At 41.9% G+C, this 24,819-nt stretch overlaps 1 protein-coding gene across 22 annotated transcripts in view; it reads right to left on the bottom strand.

Moving 5' to 3' along the window:
- Positions 1-24,819, bottom strand: part of DOCK9 (dedicator of cytokinesis 9) — a 256,366-nt gene that overhangs the window by 111,045 nt on the left and 120,502 nt on the right. For all 22 annotated transcript variants that reach the window (XR_010383575.1, XR_010383576.1, XR_010383577.1 and 19 more), the window contains exons 3-7: positions 8,723-8,812; positions 5,190-5,272; positions 3,230-3,299; positions 1,281-1,376; positions 169-303 (exon numbers count right to left, since the gene is read on the bottom strand). Coding sequence is in view for 17 of the 22 variants with exons in the window: in XM_031466259.2 (XP_031322119.1) it covers positions 169-303; positions 1,281-1,376; positions 3,230-3,299; positions 5,190-5,272; positions 8,723-8,812 (474 nt within the window). In the remaining 5 variants the exon portion in view is untranslated. The remainder of the gene's footprint in view (positions 1-168; positions 304-1,280; positions 1,377-3,229; positions 3,300-5,189; positions 5,273-8,722; positions 8,813-24,819) is intronic.

The following is a 24,819-nucleotide window of genomic DNA, read 5'->3' as shown; positions in this document are numbered from 1 at the left end:
ATCTTCTAAAATGATGAAAAACAAGGCTTTACTCATTTTTGAGTCAGCTATTATATTTCTACCACAAACACTGACAGGTTTTGAAGTGTTGGCTTAAATCTGCTAATTTGTAGATGGCACTTGTACAAATGAGAAAACTTGATGTAATAAAAGTCTATTGGCATTTACCTGAACCACACCCATACAGGAATCCAGAAATATCGATCCTTTCGGTTCTTTGGAGATCTTTTCATCTTTATAAAAATTCAAATTGTAGGACCCATCGCCAAGTTGGATCAGGTGGAAAAATCGCCTTTTAAATGACTGAGAGAAGAACACGCACACAGTTATTGCTTCAAACTGAAAAGAGCCACAATCTCTATCAATAACTCACAACTATACCCTTATGTAAAATACAATTCCACTTCTCTCCAAAACAAATCTAATTCTGGCCAATGCCCCAGGTAACTGGGTGAGTTAGGACTCTCCATCACAGCTAATAATTTCACTGCATTTAAATCCTGAGGAGCTGGTTCACTTAACATTCACGGGTCATTTTTTTTTTTTTTTGCCCACAGAATTGGAGATTTTTACATAACTACCCAGAAGTGGTGCAGTAAGTTCCAATTTGGGATGCAGCTCAGAAAGATGGAAACTTACTCAAATCCCCAGGGTTTCTTGCTCACACGGAAGAGGAATTATTCCCTACCTCATGACACTGGATGATTTTCCAGCCCCAGGATTGCAACAGTCAGCATTTCCCCTGATTTAATTTTTATCTCTCTGTCCATCCTGCCTCCTTCCATTGTTTCTTTTCTCTTTACTATTAATCCCAGTCTTTCTCTGGTCCTCCTTCTCTTCTAAATGGCTTTTAACACTAGTTTTACTTTTTCTTGGCAACCCCCTTACAGTTTAACCATTTTCCTTTTAGTTCTTGATTTCTGCTTTTCTGGACTCTGTTGCAGTAAGATGTCCACAGAAGTACTTTGGTTGCCCCTCAGTGATGTTCTGTGAGGTACTAAGCATCCCTTTTGTGGTTAACACAGAGAAAAAAGGTGAGGGTGGCCGCGTCTTCACACCAGCCCAGTGACGATCTCATCATGCTGGTGGCCGGAGGGTGACCAGGGGAGGGGGTGGAGCCATGGGCTGCACCCACAGTGGTAGGTCATCAGGGAGGCATCTAACTAGACAATGTCTCTTTTGTTGGGAAGAACAGCATGCCCACTTCTCTTGAGCATCATTCCCAAGACCTACAGCAAGAGGGCTCACTCAGGGGAAGGCAGGGTGATGGGCCTCCTTACCCTCATGGTCACGCTGATCGCACTGTTCATGTTGCCTTTGTACAGCCACCCGTGCTTGGTGATCCCGCCCTTCTGAGAGCCAAGGGAGGCGGCGTCCTAGGAGAGAAGGGACACCCCACAATCAATCTTCCATTGTCACTGAAGGGAAATCACTGGAGTTGTGCCAGGCTGCCCCTCCCCACGTGACTGGAGTGACCAGCTGGCACAGACACCTACTAAGTCCACTTAGCAGTACAGTGAGGGGAGCAGGACTGAACTTCTGCAAACTCCAGTCCATTAAAAGGTACAGCTAGATCAGGTCCAAAATTTTTCCTTTATTTTTAGGTGTTTAATGAGCCACAGAAAGTACATACCATACTTGACCACTCGAGGTGTAAGGTCTCGCCTGGTTTCATGAAAAATGTTTTCACATTACACTCCCCTAGAGTTGGAGGACAAAAGCAAATTCTTGGAAAACTTCCCAGATGCTTAGTTCAGGGAAAGGTGAATAAGAAAGGAAGGAAATATGAGGCAATAGAGAAAGGAGAGATAAAACGCTGGGGCAACAGAACAGATGGGAAGAAAGGCAAGAACACAACAGGGAGAGAGGAAAGGGGAGAGAGAAAAGTGAAGGGAAGCAGCTAGAAAAGTGAAGAAACATGTTTCCTTGAGTTCTGACTCCAGCTCTGAGATCTAGGTTTAAGGGCATGGGGCTGCCAGCTGCAGCTAAAAATATATTAGGCATATATTTATACATGTAATAAGCAGACAGATGAAACAGACACACACACACACACACACACACACACAAATATACAATGTGGCAGATCCTCCACCACACCCTGAAGTGGGCCTCTTCCTCACTCTCTAAGATGCTCCCTTGTGATGTCTTAGCCCCTGGAAGGCTGTGCCCGACACACACTTCGTAGGTACTATGGAACGAGAGGGCCACATGGCATCAGGTCACCCAGCCAAGACCTCCTAAAGACTAGTCTAATTATGATCTTTGCTTCTGTAATCAAGTAGACAGCTTCAGAAAGACCCATCTTACGCTTTGTTTTAGACCACCTCGATTTTGATATTGATGGTTTTATTGTTGTTATTATTAGGAATGATAGGAGTAACTGTCCAGGATTTTACAGTTTGTTGTGCGCCCTTACATGCAGTATTTCAATCAATCCTCCTCTTACTATTAATCAGCATCAAGTGTTTAATATCTTGTTCATTTTTCATATCTTGTATCATTTTGAATGACTACTTACTCTTCCCAGAATATTTTTAAAGTGGTTTCTAAAATAACTGGCTCCCATGGACACTGCTAACACTCGAGTGGTTGGTGTAATGTCTTAGCTGACCAAAAAAAAAAAGAAAGAAAGAAAGGAAAAAACCCCAAATTCACAATGAGGCATCCAGTACTGATTAGGGGAGAGTAAGAAACGCAGAGATGGGTGGCACTAACTTTTTATTAGGTTTTCCTTGCTCAGTGGACACAGTCGCCTTAATGCCTAGCTCTCTTTGTACACTTATCTGGCCATAATCATTTCTCCAATAGTAGGGGAAGTGGGCTTGTTAAAATCAGAGCTCCTGGGTAGTATCTACTTCTCTCAGAGCAGTCACAGAAGAAATGGTCATTTAAAATCTACTGGTTGCCAGTTTGTTTCCTGCTAAAAAAAAGCCTAAACTTTAGGTCTAAGTAATCTTGATCTTTTAACAGTGTAGCCAAATCTTATCCAGGTCTTTGAAAATGACCTCACAACAAATAAACAGGACCAGAAGAACAGGCAATGCCAACCAGTCAAGTTGAAATAGAGACCGTATTTCAATCAATTAAACAATACATTTAAAAAAATTCCTTCCTTGCTTCAAGAAACATTCCAATTCCTGTTTTGGCTAAATGTTGGAAATTTTCCAATTAATCTCCTAACTCTGTGAACTAATTCAATTTTTAAATCCGTAGACAAACATCCTACCTCATCTTTGTCGACCTCCTCATCAACTTCATAGACATGAACTGGAAGTTTATCCAACTTGGCCGCTTTGCTTTAAAAAGAAGAAAGAAATTGGTTTTATAATTACCTCATCTATGAAGAGATGCTGCATTTTCTCCCCCATCAGAGGAACCAGCCTTTCAACAAATCCAAAGCTGGCCTATGCAGCTAAAAATGATCGACGATGTTGCTTTTCAAAGTGGGTGATCCAAGAGTTGGAGAGCTCCCAAAGGCCACGTAGAAACGATGGCATAACTTGTTGGGAGTTTGGTATATTACAAATGGGAAAATGTATTAATAAATAAAGACTTGGAAGAATAACTTTTAATATGAACTTTATGTAAGAAAATATTAAAATGAGGTCACTGCATTTAAAGTGATTGGAAAGGGGGAGGATATAGCTCAGGTGGCAGAGTGCATGCTTAGCATACATGAGGTCCTGGGTTCAATTCCTAGTACATCCTCTAAAAACAAATAAATAAATAAACCTGATTACCCCCTCTACTCAAGAAAAATTAACAAAAAAAATTAAGTGATTGGGAACCACAGTCTTAATGATGATAGTACTAACAACAAAAACAGGACAATAACCATAGCAGTCAGCCTTTATTAAACAGTTACTATCCACTAGGCACTGTGCTGTGTACTTTACATACGTTATCTCCTTTAGTCCTTCTGATGGTGGGAACTGGTGCTAAGACCATTTAACAGATGAGGAAACTGAGGCTTCCAGGGGACAGAGTAAGTAGGTGGTGCAGGCAGACTACAGAATCTATCACTGTGAGGACCTCCCTCTCCTTCTCATCACACAATTCAAACTCTTATTAAAGCCAAGAGGCAAAACCTATCAGCAGTAAAAGTGTATCATACAGTGAATACACCATATCCTCAGTCTGTTCTCTTTCAGTCCTGAGAACAGCATGAATAAGACTATAGCGAAGACAGGTTAACCTAATCCAGTGGGAAGCATTAAGTCCCCAAATGAGTACTGGGTAAATACAGAACTAAGCAGCACACTCATCTGGAGAAGACAATGCTAGAAGGGACTATTTTCAGCTGAGGTTTAAGACGAGGCAATCGGGAAGTTGGCTGAACACTTTTAAGGAGTGGCTGAACCACACAAAGAGAAAAAACAAACAGCTAGGTCCACTGAGAACAGTATAAACAGTTCAAACTTAACAGATGCAACAAACACGAAGAAAAATATATTAATAGGGCTCCAAGTAAAATTTTCACTGACAACAATTACTTCTGAAACACAATCCATCATTAATTGCTTTCAATTTTCATAATGAACTAAAATTTGCCAACTTCATCATTTCAGGATGTACCGTTTTAGAGCAGATATCGTCTCAAGGCAGGGCCTATCTATACCTGGTTCACTTAACCACTACTAATTAATCTGAACACTCTTGCTCTTGGTGTATTTGGAAATGAGTTAATACTTTAAAAGAGTTACAGAAATTTGGGAAAATGCTTGTTCTTTGATGTACTTTTTTTAAAACATAAAATTTACTCACTATAAAATGCTTTTCATGTCTCTTCAAAATATTCTTTTTAATATAAAACACACTCCAGCACTGATATTTTCTTTCTTTTCTATTTAAATACACTTATATTTTCTTTGTTTTCTATTTCTCACTGAAAAAAAAAAAACTCACCTGTTTGTGTTTTATCAGTGGTACCCTGAGCAGAATCATGAACATAAACAAACTATCCACGTGTTTATTACCACCCACCAATCCCAGAGTACCAGGCTTCAGGCCTATTATTAAATACCCAGTAAACAATAGCTACACCATATACACACAAACAATCTGGAAATATTTTCTCTAATCACTCTGACTGCACATGAAGTTATGCACCTCCCTAGGCATTTCAAGTACAAAGAACTTCCCCTGTGTGTATAACCCCACCTTGTGTGGTCTGATCATTTACTCACTTTGGAAGCTGTCGAAACTCTCCTGAGTAATCTTCATATTTATAGTTCACAAGATGCCAGTCTGAGTTATAAGTTTTGATGCACTATTTGGAAGAGGAGAAGGTAAAAAAATATATAAAGCATAAGAGGAAAAGAAAAAAGACATGTGATGACTTTTGGCAAACATTTGACAAAGTTTATGAATTCACGCCCACACAAACATCAAAAAAATTCTTTCCCCTCAAACTTTTCACGCCTGAAATTCCACCATCAGAGGTTCCTATGAAGCTTAAGAACTGCTGAAACACTGCCCTTGGGAGAGGGGTCACTTTAAGACACCATCATTCATGATCCAGAAGCAGATGTTCCAAGGAGACAAACTTCACCTCCTCTTGCTGCACTTACATAACAACATGCTGTTTCTGCCTTAAAAGCGTTTGGCTCCTTAGAAGTCTTGTGGCTTCTACAAGAACACAAAAGCAAATGGAAAGTTTGAACCTAAAGACACTGTCATGGTATTTACTAATGTTACAATGTGCACTGTTAGTCAGCATTACATACATGTGCCCTTAGATTTCCATGCTAGTTATAAGGGACAGTGTGAGGTAACTAGGAAGAAAGATTTAGTTCCAATTCAGTGGTACCGTGACCTCTTCATGTGCATGTGTATGGAGAATGTACAATGTATGGGGCATCCCAACGCCCAGGATTCCATGTCACACTAACCTACACAGAATGCATTAAACCACCTTTCTACCTGACAGACTCGACCGACATACAGTGTCTTTCATTCTCCTGTCCAGGAGGAGCCACTGAGCAGCCACTGAGCACTTAAGCACTGAGCACTTAAGATTATTATAACGTCACATCCACCAGATCTTCAAATACGATTGAGTCAAAATCAACAGGTGAAGTGTTTGACTTAGTTGCCATCAGCTAACGATTTTCTGTATAGGTTGACTTGACTCATGAACATCATGAACAAAGTCTCTATTCTGCTTACTTAACGTCATTGTTTATACTGTGAGCCTTTTTATCTATTTCATACTTCAGGCCCCAGGGCTTTCTGAAGCAAACTCCCCTGCATCCCAAGGCCATGAAAATAACTACAGCAACACCAGCCAGTGCTTCCCCTGGACCAGGCTCTATGCTAAGCACTCTGTCAGCAAGGTCGTGAAGGAAAGGTAGTCTTAAGTTTTTTATATTATCCCTCTGCGGTGGAATAAAGAGCAGAGGAGGGTTAAGAACAAAGTCAGATGTGGGAGCCGAACAACTTTTCAATTTCTTCACTATGTGATTACAAATGTTTTAAAGTACCATTTTACTCTTATAAATGCTTCTTTTTTTTTTAACATTTTTAAACTTAGAGCATATTTTGGAACATTTAGAACATCAAGCATCCACGTGCAAAATTACATCCCAAAACCATCCGTAACTAACCAGAACTATCCGTAAGTTTGGGTTTTTATCCCTGAAGCACAAAAAAGTCAGATTGGACTCTGCACGACACAGGCTTGTGGACATGCTCCTATTTGCTTTGTTCTGGGTTTTCATCAAGCCTTGCAACTAAAGTCATACCACTGACGTCTCTTGCAGGACATTAAACCTATACCAAAGTATAAAACATACCTGCCCAATTAAAGAATAAATAAAGAAGCATACACCTGTATAGAATCAGTGCATTTATGAACGGAAACCTGAATGCACAGATTTTTCATCTTAGGCAAAAAGGGAAACAAAGATAATTACAATGTTTAAATATTTTAAATTATGAGGATTGCAAAAAACATAGTTAACCACATTAAGTAGGCAGAGATTCATTCATTTAATGAGCCATGGTTGACTGCCCACATGACAGGCACGGGCTAAATCCCAAGGCAGAAGCACAGAAGGTGGCAAGCAACCCCCTCCCCTCTGGGGGTGTAGACCGTCTAGGCGATAAGGGTTCAGTCAGAAATCAGGGTCTAGGGAACTGTATCTCTAAAAACACAGGGACCTGACTGGCTGATTTCATGACTGACGTTTCCAACTTCTGAAATTCAATAATATTTTGAAGTTATACTGAAAGGTTTTTGAAAAAAATTTTTTTCAAGCCATTAGGTCATTCTCCTGTGGCTGAGAAGACAGGGAGGAAGTGCTGGTCCACCCCGCCCTGGTGGAAGGGGCCAAGAGGGTGGAGTCCTGCTGGCTCCCGCTGCAGAGGATGAAGTTGCTATTGCCCAACCTGCAGCAACGACAGAACTTAATGGAGAGTTGTCCTTTAAAAATCGTATTTTTTAAGCAATTGGGAGAACTGAATTAGTAATTAAAAATTTTGCTACATAAAAAAAAGTTTTTTAAAGGGAGAGAGGGTATATAGCTCAGTGGTAGAGAGCATGCTTCTCATGTTCAAGGTCCTAGGTTAAATCCCCAGTACCTCCATTAAGAAAAAAGAAAGAAAGAAACTGCTATGTGCCTTAAAACAGGGATCAACAAACTTTTTTCTTCAGAAGTTCAGATAGTATTTTCAGCTTTGAGGGACACATTGTCTCTGTTGTAATCATTCAAGTCTGCTGTTGTCATGTGAAAATGTCAAGGGGCATTTGGGTGTGAACTGGTATGGCCCTGCTACAATGTAACCTTATTTACAAAATCTGGCTGCAGGACAGTTTGCCTATGTCCTGCTTTAAAATAAACATTTGAGAATATGTAAACTTATCTGGCCGTATTTGCCTGGCATTAACTTCACTAATAGAGTGGCAAAGGAGGTAAGACAAGAAGTTATCTTTTCAGACTGGCAAGAGAACACACTTCAAAAACTTTAACTGTATATTCAATTTTTCAAAAATCTCAATGGACACTAAATGTTGTTACTTTTATTGGTCTTTACTTACAAAAGCATAACCTCCTGACAGTGAGCAAATTTGATGGGCAGATTTAGCTCATAAATATCAACTAGAAGAATGGGAACAAAATATCCACTATTTTAAATGAAGAAGCACTTGACACAAAATTAAAGCACTAATTAGTTCATCCTATCTAAAGACAGCTGGAGAAAGAAACAAACACCCCAATAAAGAAAGAGCAAGCAATCTCAGTGCAGTAATTTCTCTTTCCACCTTAGTAAGACAATTGTTACCTGTATGTTCAAACAAAAGTAATAATAATCATACACTGATCAGGGATAATTAGGCTCTGCTCATTACTACCTGGTACTTCATGTGTACTGAACTCGTCTTGATGATGAGTTATAAGTATAAACATATAAATGAAATAAAGGAATGACATCAATGTCTACCATGTGTCCAGTGCATTTATTTACAACTTATTCTAAGCCTATGAGATAAGCCTGTAGAATTCACATTTTATCATCAGAATTGGCCCCTGTTAACATTTCTGTCCAAGCCTCAGACTCTGAAAACCTCATGTTATTCTATCCTCACTTCCATCATAAAAACGTGATTACCTCTGTGACACTTTCTTGAGAAGATCATTGAAATTCTTAAAAAGGGAGGGAGGTATTAGAGAAAAACAACTTAAGTACCATGTAAGTGAATGTAGAAGGAACATACTACCTCTGTGACAAATAAGCTCTGGGCTTTCTCCTGTGCATTTTCAGGGATGGTGGAGCATCTGTACCGCCCTTGTCGTCTCAGGATGGCTGTCTGCAGAGGAAAGCACCAAGACAGGACTTGGTTACGTGAAGACAGAAAGGCGCGCCAGTCTCCGCAGGCAGTCCCTGCAGCCTCTCCCGCAGCTTCCCCTCCTGAGGCCACACATGGAGATGGGGGACCTCCCTGGCTCCCTAAACTTCCAAAGGCAGGCAGGGCAAGGGGTCCGGAGTCCTTCTAGACCAGGAGCTCAGGGAGCCCTCCAGGCAGAGAGGAGGCCCCGTCAGGGTCCCTAACACTCCCCCACCCACATGCTTGATCTAGTCCCACTATATTGCCTTTTATTTGCCTTAATTGCCTTTTTTTTCAATTGTAAAACAGACATAACATTTAGCCTCTGAACCATGTTTAAGTGTACGGCTCAAAGGCATTAAGTGCATTCACACTGTTGTGACACCATTGCCGCATCCGTCTCTTCACGTCTGTTCTTACTGCCACAGCCCCAGTGTAACCCGTAGAAGGCCCTTCATCACTATTCGTTGACTGAATCTATGAATTGTGAATGCTCCCTTCCCTCCTATAATGTTAGAAATGCTCTTGTTTCATGAAGCTTAAATGCTTATTTTAAATAATAAATGTCTCGTGACTTCAGGCAGCAGCACATGTACCCTAATTAAAGTCGCTGTAGAGTCAATATGAGGAAACTGGGCCTCAGGCTTCAGAGAGGAATGTTCTGGATTTTTTTCTCCCATGGACTGTAATCTTCAGATACTATAACAGATCATGGTTATAAGAACAGCATGAAAGAAAACATTTTGTTGAAGGACTCTATCCCATCGGCTCCTCAGGCTAGTGGCTAAGCTGGGAATCGCTCAGCATCTGTCTCAGCTGCTTCTCTTCTTCCCTTAGTTGGAGGAAACTCTGGGTCAAATCTGTGGCCCCTCCCCCTCCAGCGCAGATGAAGAACTCTGGGGCATATATTTTTGAAGAACTTAACTTTATTTCCTGCCCATATTTTCTCCCTGTTGTGTTTGCTTCACCTCTTTGCTTGCACTGTGTCCATCTTTGAAAGTAATCTGAAATCCTGTTTTTAGAATAAGGCTCCCTTATTCTAAAGGAAGAGAAGAACTATGTTCTCTATCAAAGACCATCACAGGTGAATTATTAATTCATCCAGCCTCCTCCCAGAGGGCTTTCAAAACCCCAGGTCTCGGTTTCTTTGTGAATGCCACAAATGATGACTCTTATTACACACGTGGTGCCATGAAATGCCATAGAGATGAGTGACAGTAAACACTGGAGGCATAATCTATTCAAAAAGCTTCAACGTAACACATCAATTATAAGAGACTATCAGATATAATACCAGATAAAAAGGGGAACTAAGAGTCTGTGTATACTTCAAAGGACACATTCTCCATCCCCACTTCCTGTGTCCTTATCTTGATTTATTTGGGTCTATCAAGAGTTTTTGAAGCTAATTATCACACTTATAAAATGTTCATGAAATGGCTCAGGGCAGGAAATAGGGGCTATATCAGGGTCATTTCCAGGCCATTTCCTATCACAACATTTGGAAGAAAGAAAATTTATCACAAAGTTTTCCCAGTGGAAGTCCCAATTCAAGAAACTTTAATTACATAACACCATCCCAAATACCCTTTTAAGGTGAGAAAAATAATAGGAAATGAATCTTTTTTATTTTTGTGGATCAAAGTGCCATTATGCTCTCACTTTAAAAAAGAAAGCAACTTTAATCATTAAAGAGAGACTTGACTTCAAACAGATAAGACAGCACTGGGCATAATTAAACCAATCACCCACCAATACCAGAATAAATCCAAATAAACTTAATGCATTTCTCTAAAACTAGTCATTTAGACATGCTTCTTTAGCACAAACTAGCTTAAATGCCATTTCTATGTCTATTTCTTGTTGTACATAATATTGGATCTGTTTTAAATCATCTCTTTTCGATAGATGGCTGCTGTCTTTCCCTAGATACGCCTGTGGTTCCTAATACCAAGAGGTGGAGCCTATCTCCCCTCCCCTTGAATCCAGGCTGGCTTTGACAAATAAAAAGAAGATGCAAGTGACATTGGGTCTGTTCCAAACCTACCCTTTGAGAGAACTGGCAGCTTCTGCATCTTCCTTCTTAGAAGACAACCACCATATAAAAAGTTCTACTACCCTGAGACCACCATTACGTGAGAAAGTCCAAGGAGAGAGGCCATATATAGAAAGATGCCCCCACAAACCCCCAGCTGGTTCCAGACATCCTGGCTGAGGTACCACAATGTGAGTGAAGAAGTCATGTTGGATACGCCAGCCCCTGAAGATATCAAGTAAAGCAGAACCACCCAGCTGAGCCTCAACCAGATTTCAGAATTATGAGAAACAATAAACTATTGTCCTAAATTTCTAGGCTTTGAGGTGACTTGCTAGTCAGCAATAGAAAACTGCAACAAGACTACAAAAGACTAGGAACACTTCTAATTAAAGTACTGGAGAATACTGCCATTTTCATGTCTTTCAAATACTAATCACAGTATGACGTTAGGACAGAGGTGTTGAGGGGACACACTAAGCTGCAAACTGGTTTCCACACTCACCCTTCTCTTCAGTCAATGTCCTAAGAGTGCTCCAGTAAGAGAGAGAAAAACGTCTGTTGGACTTTGAGAGTGGTCTTCAGCGGCTTCTCTTCCCCCCAGACATTTTACTGATCATTTAAGGACTCAGCATAAATATCACTCCAACCACCCACCCATTCACCCACCCATCCATCCCTTTTCAGGGTGCCTACTTTCTACCACCTGAACAAGCAGCTGGCGATACCCAGTTTGATAAAATGTAGCTGCTCTTCTTATGGAGTTTACAGTATGATAACAGGGGAAATGAGGAAATAAATTACCTGAGTGTGATAAGTACACAGAAGTGTTAGAAAGAACACAGAAGCACAGGCTGGTATGAGAAGAGCGAGCAGGGGAGTCTAAATCCAATGGGAGAAGAGCGCATCAAGATGTGCACTGTGGCAAAGATGCTTAAGCCAAATTGTACAGGATGGGCACAAGTTGTGTCGAATACAAAAAGGAGGAGAAATGTGAGGATAAGCTTACCCTTAGAAAGTTAAAACAGCAAACAAAATCAAGACATAATAGAGGAGGTTAGCTCTTTGCATACACAGAAAAAATAAACCCATTAAGTCCTAGAACTAAAAAACATATCCTATGCCAAAAGAAAAACTGCCTAGAACTCTAACTAAACTTGAATAAAAAAACCACTAAAACTCCACCAACCTATATCCTAGTCAATGGTTTTAATTCATCTGGTGAAAGAATGGGCCAATAGAAAGAACAGGGCTTGTAAGACCAGAGCAATTTTGTCAGTGTCTTTATCATCATTTAATAGGAAAGGCTGGGATCCATCAGGCTGGGACCCACTGTGGGACTCCTGGGCTTGGCTCCAGTGAGGAGTCACCGTTTGATAGCACCCATTGCCAAGGTCTTTCCACTTGCAGCCTTTGCTTTGAGTCTAGCCTCACCAACCCACTTGTTCATTATGATTCCCATTTAGACTTTCCTAAGAGAACATACAGCCAATGAATGTATTCTGGTCTGCTTATTAATTCTAGTTCTCAATGCATGTTATTAAATGGTATTCTGATTTGTTCTCTTGCGGGGTTGGAGGCTACAAGTCAGTTCCTCTTGGCCCAAACGACTCTGGTCCTGTCAGCCCAAACCCAGTCTCTGGGCTTTGAAAGCTGAGATATGAAACTAGACCTTGGTGATCTGATAAACCACGCCCCATGAGGGCCCATCTGCTAGCTCAACAATCTGACTCCATTATCAAAAACTCCCGCAGGCACACATCCTTCTCTCCCCTACAAGAATGTGGGTTCCTTTGAGGGCAGAAGACATATCTTTCTATTTGTATCTTAGTGCTAAGTACTCAATAAATGTTTCAAGAATGAATGAATAAAATAGTCAATGGAGATAGAAATAGAAACTTACCAATAATCATCCATCACTTGCAGTTTTTTTCCCTATTATTTCAAAAAGCTCTCTGGCCCATTATGGAAGTTGACAAGGGAAGACCATATCATAAGTGAATGCTCTATTTCAATTTCTCCATATATTTTATGTCTTAAAAGTCACATTCAGGTAATAGTCTACAGTAAGCCACATTGATTCACATTAAATTTCTGTAGTTTTAATTATCTGGCTTAACAGAATCCAAGTCAATACCTAGAGATTTATACACAATGAACACTAAAGCCCTTCTCAAAAATGAGCTTAATTTTCTTTGCCATGGTTGTGATATTCTTTCCTACTTTTCTAACAATTAAAATCATTTTCCTGCTGAAAGATGGGTCTTTATCCACCTTATGTAAATCAACATCAAGATGGACATTCAAAGAATATCAGTCCCACTCTGGAAATTATTTCCGTTCTACTAAAAAAGCTGTACATTTGCAAGAGGTAAGGGAAGAAGACACTGCACACTGGGAAGTGTGATAAGATCTCAAAATTAAATCTAAACATAGCTAGCATCTCAGACAACCACTGGGATATAAATCTCACAGTACAAAATACCATTTAAAAATAAAAGCCTTCTTCTAGCTACTATAATAGACTAAATTATTTTCAGTCAATATCACTGGTAGTGCTTGACAAAGAAATTATTAAGAACCTTGGCCAAGTATGGGCAGGAGTGTTATGAGGCCTTCCACAAAATTTCAGGACTAACTGAAAAGGAAAACTTAGGGTTGCAAAAGGAAGAGGAAAAGGTGAAGTCCTCCCAAAAGGGTTTATATAATGATGCATGGACACCTGAGAGCCCAGGCCAATCTTTATGGGACTTTTTTTTAATGGAATGAGTGGATGAAATGCAGAGCTGCCCAGAGATCTGAATAGGAAGGGTAAAATTTGACTATCTCCAAGTCTAGTTTAGAATGACAAATTACAAATAGATCCTTTTTAATTTTAAAAACATTTTTTTCTTCTCTTGGTTGAAATGACTCCCTCCAAAAACTGGGGTCACTTGGACGGCTACGAGCCACATCTGAAACGTGGGGGTGTGTAGCCCAGGCAGGCAGCGCCTGGTAAGGGGAACATACAGAGGGATCACGTTTCCTCATCTGGGCCCAGTTCTGGGGCTTCCTGGCACTTCTTGATGCCTGTCTCCATCACTCACTGCTCTTCCCTGATGGCCTGCTGAGGTCCTGTTCCTTTAGCTTCAATATGGAATCCCTCTCTACTAAGGAAATTACTGCCCTCCATATGGCCAGGGCTCTGTCTTCCCTCCATCAGTGCTGGCCAACCCACTACCCTGACCCCGCTGAAGCTGCGATACCAAGAAGCTCATGTTTCAAACCACAAGCAACTTGAGGCACATAATTTAATTAAACTTCCTATGGAAGAATTTGAGAAGTGATCTTGGAAAGAGGTTTGACTTGAGAGCCAGGAAACCTGAGTTCTCATCTGAGCTCTGCCTCTAATTAGTGGTGTAATCGTGGAGGAAAGTTTTAACTTTCCACATTCAGAGTTTTCTAGGATCTCTAGGTTTCCTTGTGGTTTAAAATTCCATAGTTCTATGAGCATGGAATTCTAAGTCTCTCTTGCTCTCTCTCAAATGGTTTATTATCAGAATGGTCTGTGAGAAACTAAAACTTAAAAGATGTCCAGAAAAAAGAGGAATATTGTTATCTTTTTTGATTTATAGTTATATTATTCCACTTTTTAATGAAAGGAATTGTTTTAATGTGTTTTTATGAAAAGAACTGGATTAAAAGGAGGAGAGTCACTAGAAGACTTAAGTAAATACAGGCATGAATATTAACAAAGACATTCTTTTGTGTCATCATTTTTTTTTCTAGTCCTCTCAACTAGCATGGAACTGGATTTTTTTATTCATCACTTTACAATAGGCATTAAACTATAACAAAACAACCCTCTTAATTCCTGGTGGGAAGCATGCATATCTACTGGGTGCTTAAAATATCACATTTAAAGGACTTTAAATAAGACACTGAAACAAAAGGCCCACCCTTCCCCTGGGACTCATGAACCATGAGCTGGAGACAGCATCCCAGAGAAGCGGGTGGGCTGGAACCCAAGAAAGCTGTGTGGATCGGCATAGACCGGCTCCAGTCTCTCCTGCTTGAAGGAGCACAGGGCTGGGGGTGTCTGCCCTCAAAGAGAAAAACAAACAGCATGGGTGGGCAGCCCAGGAGGAGGTAAGGGCTCAGAAACAGGAAGAGACCGCTCTGTGGGTGTCCTAAGCAGAACAACTCGGAGGGAAGGCGAGTCCTTAGCGCAGGAGCTGAGACAGAGTGAGAGGAGGTGAAGAGGGCTCCTCTCAGGTAACCAGTCAGCAGGCACGGCTGCAAGCCAGAGGGAGCGGGGAGTCCCAGGCTCCTGCCGTCTTACTCTCAGATGGACTCTGAGGCCTGGGCACGGCCTGAAGTCAGAGAAGAGGGCCCCAGGCCCACTGAAGACCTGCTGGACGGAGCAGCCCAGCGGGCCTCAGAGGCTGCCAGCTCCCATCTGTGCGCAGGCTAAAACGGACTCTCTCTGCTTAGCAGCCAACCCCTCCCATTTGTAATTCCAAATAAAGCATCTTACTTGTGCTTATTTTTGTGTTTGTTTCAACTGACTTAGTAGAGCTATTCCTTCAAAGCTTTGAGGCCTTGATGTACTTGTCAGAGAAAGAGTACTCTGATCTACTAGGAGCAGGGCAACCTTGGAGCGAGGGCAGGAGGGGCCAGAAAGCAAAGCCCAGGTGACCTGGGTAAGCCTGAGCCCTAGGGCAGGCATCTCTCAGGCCTGGCCCATCTTCCTCACTAAAGATAAGCCCTGAGTTGAACCTTCATTGTCCTCAGCTGGGCCAAGCAGACAGCGTCCACTTCAACATTCTGAAGTTACCTCGGATTTTCAACTAGTCCTTGCTAGAGAGATGGCTCCCAACACCTCCTTCCTTTTGTCTCTAGGTTCCTTTGAATCTGCTGGAAATGTGCCCTTGGATGCATGCCTGTACATTAAATGTTTTGTATCCAGTGCAGTAGTAAACCTCACTTAGACAATGCTGAGAACTTTGTTACCACTCACTGAGTATAACAGTAATGGGACCTTTCCAAGTATCTGGCAAATGCATTTGTTTCAAAGCAGATGACTCACTTTTGAGAGGACTCAGTCCCAAGCCAGGCTGGAACTGAAATCCACACAGGGCGTTCCCCACATTTCACTGCAGAGATCATGTCTTGGCAGCTGACCCCACAGTGTTCTCTGAAGATCAGACAATTCCATTTTCAGGGAAGCAGCTTCCTGGGGATTCTCAATGTTTGATTCATTAATAATCAAGAAAACAAACAAAGCATGGGACAAAACAAGGATCTGGAGAAAGATTTCCATTTAGGTTTCTGGAGGGATTTAATAAAAAAAACAACTCCCAAAAACTTACTAAAACATTACAAGGAAGGAGCCTTGATATGGACAGAGAAACGGGCACCTCTCTGCCTCTGACAGCTCCTCTTCACTGGCTCCTGCAAGGGCCCCAGGCTTTCCTTGCTCCCTCAACAGTGTCACCCTGTGACGTCAATGACTCTCCTTGCTGTACGTCCCCACAGCAATGCACCGATTTAGGGCACTCTTGTGTGAACCTCAGTGTAGCCCCCTCCCTAACGGGCGTGCCTGCCTTCCCTCCACATCCGTCTTACCCATTCTCTGCGCAGCTGCCGGTCATAGTTCTAAAACTTCGCACATTATGCCTCAGCTGAAATTCTTCCAATGACCCCTCACTGCCACCAGAAGAAAGTCCAAATGCCTCAGGACAACCTAAGACCTTTGGTGATCAACGGTATTGATTTTTCTTGGCTCTCCTGCCCTTCTCCAGAACACGGGGTACTTGTGACTCCCTAATGCACCAGCCCTCTGCCTGGCGGTGGAGCTGCTCATCCTGACCTCCTGCAGCACACGGCACGCGTGCAGTTCTGCTGAAATGACTCAAAAACCTTGCTGTATCTCCTACGGGACTCAAGAACCTCAGACTGTGCTGGTCCCCTTCCGTTCTCTAACACCCTTACATAACATCTGGCACAACATAAGCGTTTGAGGGAATGGGTGATGGGCATTTTTAAATGGACACTGTTATATTTCACTGCAAGATCACTTGGGGTTCCAAATGAGACAATGTCTTAGCAACTGGTGAGACATCAAGTAGCTCTGTCACTGTATAATGTCCTATTTCCTAAAATGTCATATATGTTCATTTATAAATTTCAGTAGACCTTTGAGAGTCATAAAGATTTCATTCTGCTACCTTTGCAATGCCCCAAAATTAATAATAGCTTGTTCAAATGCAGTAAAATATAACTAATTAAGTTAAATGTTGCAAACCCTTAATGACCAGACTCATCAATTAACTTCAGTTTTTAAAAAAATATTTTTGGGTGGGGGAATATGTTTGTTTTGGTTTGATATTACAAAGAAACTTGTTTTTAATCACTTCTTAAGTATCACTGCAAACATGAGGACAGAGGTATATCCAGAAAACCAGGAGTGGCCTTGCAGTCGTTTAAGGGGATGAGTAGCAGGTCCAGCTTCCCCATTAGTAAGCCTGCCCCACATCATACGACCCTGCAACTAAAAACCACCATCCTCAAAAATAAAACCATATTACCTAGAGGAGAGGAAGAAGGCTCCAATAAGCATCCTAGTCACTCAGTTCCCTCCCAGCCGAGTGGGAACATCAGCCAGGGTGTATGAGGAGCTTCATGAATCGTGGTACCTCTTTGGATTCTCACACATCTAATGAGAACCCATATTTTAGGGCAAATATTATCTCTGAATTACAGGTTAAGAAAAGTGAGCTTTAGGAAGGTTTATCGCTTAACAAAGTACCCAAACAGTAACAGATAGACCTGGAGCTAAAATCTAGAGTTAGATGATGTCTCCATCCTGGGTCATGCCACTACCCCTAGTGCCAAGAACACCTACCATCCCATTCGATAACAGAACCTTGAGGAAGGGGTAGGCAAGTGTGACTTCTTTCGTTTTCTAGTTGTCTGTGTATGGTTCTCCACATCTTCTTTACAATGCAACTTTAGTTACTAAAAGGACCATAGTGTGAGCCTTTGTGTGAACACCTAGCATAGTGAATACTGAATATGCTTCACGTGAAAACATGTCCATTATGTATATATTCCCATAGCCTGATGAATGTTCCTTTCAGGCCTTCCCTTAGGAAGGCACACTCATTCAATACTTGTGAGGTTTCAATCATGCACCAGGGGGAATTTCACTCAAATCCCTCTGTCTGTTACCAGCACCACCGCCATGATGGGCTTGTCACAGCAACATCGCAACTCCTGGGATGTTGTGCTAGGCCTTATCTTAAACATAGTGGAGCAGAGGTTATGCTTTGCAGATAAAATGCTAAACAGGAAGCAGTCCTGACTCGAGGATTTCTGACATCTAGGGACTTCACGGAACTCCCTTAATTTGTTCTTGCTGGATCTCGTGCACACACTCCTGAGCCAGGTTGCCCAAATCCACGCAGGACACTCGGCAGTACCCAGGCTCTGCTGGGCAACCCTGGTAGGAAGAGGTGGAACTATGGACACTGCAGGAAACTTCCAGGCTGTAGGAACCATAGAGGTGTGCTGAGGAACATGTTAAATGGCTCCTGATAATTTTGAGGCCAAAACCTAGGTTTTCTTTTTCTTGGAGGACTTTGGATTTTGCTTTGTGCTCAAACACGTCTCCTGTTCTCTTCTACTCTGCTGGCCTACCACCTTGAGCTCTGTTTGTACAACCTCAAGGCAGCTGGTGCTGAGATCCCAAATCCATCCATTTACTCAGGACATATTAAGTGCTTCCCAAGGAGAAAGCACTATTTAGAAACTTTGGCAAAGGCAAAGGTGAACTTTCAAAAAAAAACTACGGTTTATAATAAGAACCAAACAACTATGGTTTGCCACTCTCAAAGAAATTTTGTTTTCTATCTGGGGAGAAAATAATAGTCCTAGAGTTATAAAAAATTATAATAAAGAATGACATTTAATGAAAGCTAAAGATGTAGTAACATAAATCTCCATCTGCTTACACTGTCTTAAGATATCTTGGTTCAAATCCTCCTCTATCCATGCCTGTTAGTCGTATTTAATAATCTAAGATACATACATTATATATATATACATATATACATTAGTCACATTGATAAAAATGTCCTACCTCTCATTGGTAACAAATATGGTCTGCACTTTCCCAATTCTACCAATTGAAGAACCCTCACCATTCTCTCTGATGTATTTAAAATGTGAGATAAATATTATTTTTAAAAAGCAAAGAAGATTTGAGAAAGAGAGAGAGAGAGAATGAGAGAGAGAGAAAGAAGGGTGGAAGGGAGGAAAGAAATGTGACCTGATACGGGAGATACACACACACAGTGACAGATGACTCGGTTCATTCAGTATCTCTTATTCTACCTAAGAAGAGAATCTTAGATTCACTTATGCAGATAATATTTTATACGTGTGTGTGTTTTACTTCATCTAGTTATTTATGTAGGTAATCTCTACTCCCCACTCAATTGTAAGTTTTCTTAAGCACTGCGTGGCATTTCTAACAAAAATCATGTCATACAGTGTCTGCTATGGTGGGAAAAGAGAAGAGAAGAGAAGAGAAGAGAAGAGAAGAGAAGAGAAGAGAAGAGAAGAGAAGAGAAGAGAAGAGAAGAGAGAAAGAAAAGAAAAGAAAGGAAAAGAAAAAAGAAAAGAAAAGAAAAGAAAAGAAAAGAAAAGAAAAGAAAAGAAAAGGAAAAGAAAAGAAAAGAAACGAAACGAAACGAGAAAAGAAAAGAAAAGAAACGAGAAAAGAAAAGAAAAGAAACGAGAAAAGAAAAGAAAAGAAACGAGAAAAGAAAAGAAAAGAAACGAGAAAAGCAAAGCAAAGCAAAGCAAAGCAAAGCAAAGCAAAGCAAAGCTAAGCTACTTCCCTCACTGGACCTTCTTGAGGAAAAATGAAGAACATGTCTAAAGTGCTATGTAAACACAGAAATCACTCTGACAAGGTTCTAGTGAATGGTCTCTGCAGGAGGCAGCACAGCTCCCCGAGTTACCCAGCTCCTGGGGCACCATACGCCGCATCCAGTGTGAACGCGCAGCTCCCCAGTACAACACGGACCACACATCCATCGTGTCCCTAGAGCCACAGGCCACGGAGCTCGGCCTCCGCCGCCCTCCACTGAAGAGCGGGCCTCCTCTGCTTCTCCCAGGGTGTGGGGAGCCAGAGGGACACCCGTGGTCTGTGCGGACAACAGCAGCTGAAGCTCGCTGGTTACAGCGGACACTCCTTCTGTCCTGCAAGGCGGCCACCTTCATTTAGAAAGGATGGCACACATCTATGTTAATTATGGTTCTTCAGCATAGTTCTGTGTTTGCTGACTGAGAATCTGATTTAGAAGCTGTTTTTCAAAAGTAATTTTCACCCTCATGACATAATACTGACTTGGCAGACTTCCCAGGCTGGAGTTGAGCAAAAAGGTTTTAAACAAATTAAGGAACAAATGTTAACAGTCAAGGTAAGAATAATAGCCAATTTTCCTAAATCACTTTCTTTTCCCACTGCACTTCTACCAAGAAAGGTTACACTATACATCTTCCAAGGGCCTAAAGCTCCATTCCATCTTAGATTAAATGTTCAAAATGGTCATGTGACGAGCTATATCTATGACTTACTTCTTATTTCAGTTTGAGTTTATATAGCATTTAAATTCAGTAGACCTGGTAGTTGAGCTGAACGTTTTTATATCTATTAATTTTCTGAGTTTCTGTCAAATATGTTGATGCACCTTATACGCTCTGTGCTGCCTGCGGGATCTCAAACACAAAATGCCCCCTTCTCCTAGTGCCACCTCCTACCCCTCCAGCTGCCCCACACCAAGCATTTCTGCTCATTCACCTTCAGGGTCCTCTCATGTCTCCTCTTCTCCGCCCAACAACCACCTCTGAAGAACCCCCAGCAGCCGCAAGTCTAAGAGGCCCAGGTCCCTTGCAATCGGCCACTGCAGCCACCCGAACCCGCTTGCCACCCGAACCCCCATCATTTGTTTTCTCTCCTCCACTCTCAAGCTATTGAGATTCCCAAGAAGATTGATTTCATCGAAATCTCAGATGGAAGGAGCCCGCTCCCAGTTCTCACTCTCTTTCTCACTCACTCACCCCTTCCATTCAGCAAGTATTTCTTGAAATCCCACCATGCGCAACATGTGCTGTGTGCTGGGGAAACAACAGTGAGTAAGATTGAGATCCCTGCCCTCCTGGAGTTCACGTGAATAAATAACAAACGTGAGTATGTCAGAAGTAAGAGATATGGTGAGAAAAACAAAACAAAGAGAGGTAACGGGAACACCAGGGGTGGTGGAGGGCACGGAGGTGGACAAGGGCCTGGCTGAGAAGTAAGAACTGGAGAGAGGCCTGCAGGAGGGGAGGGAGAGCGGGAGAAGAACGCATCAGGCAGAGGGAACTCCCTCGGGCAGGAGTGATGCAGAAGCCCCATGGAGGCCAGTGTGGCTGCAGCAGGGAGCGCGGGCGGGCGATCAGGGAGGCGGCAGTAACAAGACCACTGCACAGTAAGACTTCACAGAGGGCCTCTGAACACAGGCATGAGGTCATCTGTCCTACCTTTAAACTTACTTTTTAAAAAGAACACTCTGGCTACTCTCTTGGGATACACAGGAAGGGGTGAGGATAGGATCTGCAAGACATGCTAGGATTAACCAAGGTAAGGAAGGAGGAGGGCTGTGGCCATGGTTACAGCAGGGGGGATGCTGACTGATGGCTCTTACTGGTACCGCTCCCCGTCCCATTCCCCAGAGCCGGCTTTCCAAACTCTCCCCAGTCTTTCCCAGGCTGCCCTTCCCGTGGGCCAATCTGCCATCAGCTCCCTCAGTCCAATCCACCTCTAAGTTTCTCAAATACCCAATCCTTTCCTTCCCATTCAGAGTCACAACCATCTCTCGTTCTTTCTGAACTCTTCCCTCAAAGACCCTTAATTCCATCCTGTTAGACCTTCCTAAAGAGCCTTACTTTAAAAATTGCACCCCCGTATCTTGCATTCTTCAATCTCTTCCTCTTTCCTAGACATGCCTTCCTGGCTCATTCTCGTTTTCCCAATCTTGAAAAAAACCCTTGTTACTGCTCTGAGTCACAATGATTGCTTGTCAGCTACGCTTTAACACTAACCTCTGTGCACCCCCACCCCCGACCTGCTTCATTAGCCTTGACGACAAACTGTCATCACAGTTAATAAATAATGTTACCAACTCTGAGGACCGTTCTCCCACCTCGTGGGCAGGAGCATGTGACCATCTGCTCTTTCTGCCTGCCTTCTTCAAACTCCTCTCAACACCTTCCAGAGCCCTGCAGTTTCCCAATCCTTTTCCCACTTTCTGTCTCTGATTCCCACTTCCCTTCCTCCTAACTGAAGGTGCTCCCCAAGATTCAGTCCCTTGGGGACCCTCTCATGCTTTTGGCCTCTTTGGCTGCTGTCTCACCTTTCAGTGGGTGAGCCCAGATCAATAAGTCTGGCTTCTCCCAGTGGCTGGACTTCTGTATTTCCAACCACTAAAGGACTCAGCACCTGGATGTCCCACTGTCTCAAACTTAATATTCCAAGAATAAATGTCCATGGGGCTCAATTTTGTCATGATACTAGCCACGTTCTCCTTCTTCTTATTAATATTAATTCAGTACTGCCTTTTCCAAGTTTCGAGCAATTTGAAAGCAGAAACCATATCTTACATTTATACTCTTAAGCATCCCACGAGGCTGAGCCCTTTACACAAAGAGTGTAACTATAAACTATATGTTAAATAAATACACTCTTCAACCCAGCTGATCAGTGTTATCTGAAAAATAAGCTTTTGTTTTTAAGACATACTTGATAAAAGAATGATCTGTCACTGTTTCCTGTAAAAGGCATTACCTGAGCTAGAGTTAAAATCCTCATCTCCTGAAAGCCTGGCCAATGTCAGTTCAGAAACATTATTTATCCAGGTTTTTCAGGTAGGTTCAATTCTAGACATGAACTAACATCCCAGAAACCATAATGTTCACGGAAACTGAACCACTGACTGCTGACCAAAAAAAATTTTGAGGAATTTTATCACAAGAACACTTTTCAGTAAAAAGCCCAGAACAAAGTACTGAGATTATTTTTTTGGCAGCATATAATAAAAAGCAAAGACAAAACACTGTGAAAAAAATTTTTTTCTTTTCAAAAGGACAGATGGGAAATGAGATGAGAGACTTCCAGGCCCTTTGTAAGTAGCGGGGCCTGGTTTCCTTTTCAAGTCAGTGGTTTGTAAGATCTTTATCAGCCTCATGTAAGCAGAAGAGGAAAAGAAACAGAGGAAAAATAAAAATCAGGATGTTACTTAAAGGGAAATGGATTAACCACATTTTTCTATACAATGCTGAGAACACTTTAGGATTCTCCCGTATTTAAACATTTCCAAAAGTGAAATTTCTAAAATTGCCAATTATTGATCATCTTCCCATCTTTTCTTTTAAATTCTCTTACCGAGAGATCTGACGATGATAAAACACCGTGAAATATCGGCAGGAAGAGCACCTGAGAAGCCCCTCCCTACCCTGACATCTCACCCCAATTTCAAGAAGACAGCAATTTCACATCTATACAGCATAGAAATCCGAGAACAACCTGTTCTTTTTTTTTTTTTAATTATGGTATAATATCCGTAACATAAAATTTAACACCTTAATCATTTTTAAGAGTACAATTTAGTGGCAGTAAGAACATTCATTCTCATTGTGGTACAGCCATCACCGCCATCCATTCACAGAACTCTTCATCTTACAAGACGGAAATCTGTACCCATTCAACAATTAACTCCCCATTCCCCCTCCTCCATCTCCTGGGAACCAGCATTCTACTTTCTATCTCTATAAATTTGACTATTCTAAGTATCTCATATAAGTGGAACCACACAATATTTGCCCTTTTTTGACTCTTGTTTCTATTAGCATAATGTCCTCAAGGTTCATGCATATTGTAGCACGTGTCAGAATTTCCTTCCTTTTTTAAGCTGAAGAATAGTTCATTGTACATATATAAGCAATTTGTTTATCCACTTGCCCATCAATGGATGATACCTTTTGGCTATCATCAATAATGTTGTTAGGAATGTGGGTGTACAAGTCTTTCTTTGAGTCTCTACCTTCAATTCTTTGGGTATATCCACAGAAGTGGAATATTGTGGGGCCAATGATGTCCTTCAAAGTCTAACGACCCCCATTTCTGGGCTCTCAGATGTCTGCCTGTGATCCCTCAACAGATAAAGTACATTCTTTACTGGGCGTGTTTCCCCTAACAAACTAATAGCCCTAGGTAATGCCTAATCTCACAATAGCTCATCCTGGCTTGTCTCAGCCCACCTTACCAGAGAGTCACAAACCCAACCGCCCTTCATGGGTCCTAAACTTCTTACCTCACCTGCAACCAATCAGAGACTTGTGCACAAGCCAACCAAGCACCCTGTGACCTGACCTTATAAAAGACCCCAACAACCAGCCCTCGGGGCTCACACGGGCTCCTCTCGTCTGTGTGGCCCGCTAGTTGTCTCTGGCAGCGTGACCTAATAAACTCCTTCCTATTCTCATCCTTTGTCTTTGGTAAACTGCCCACGACACCAGCCCTCCTTGTCCCCCAACAAATATGACACACTTTTCTTATTTCCTTCATACAGACTCTATGCCTTGTTAGTTTATATCAGACACCAAAGTCTAACTTCTGTGAAATATAAATGGTATCCATAGATTGCTTCCCAACATCTTTTTTTTTAAACTATTCACTACCCTTTCCATATTCTATCACTTTACGAAACTGCACAAACATTGGTGAGTTGTGCCACAAGCCAGGATACAAGGAGCTCGAAAGCCAGCTATAGATTCAGTGGATGGATGACAGCAATTAAGAATGTCAACACCAATGGTATCACCTGGCAAAGGACTTGCACTTGAAGGAGGAGAACCCTGATTGGAA

This window comes from Camelus dromedarius, chromosome 13 (genome assembly GCF_036321535.1).
Source record: "Camelus dromedarius isolate mCamDro1 chromosome 13, mCamDro1.pat, whole genome shotgun sequence".
Taxonomy (NCBI): Eukaryota; Metazoa; Chordata; class Mammalia; order Artiodactyla; family Camelidae; genus Camelus; species Camelus dromedarius.
This window is presented reverse-complemented; position numbering and strand designations above follow the sequence as displayed.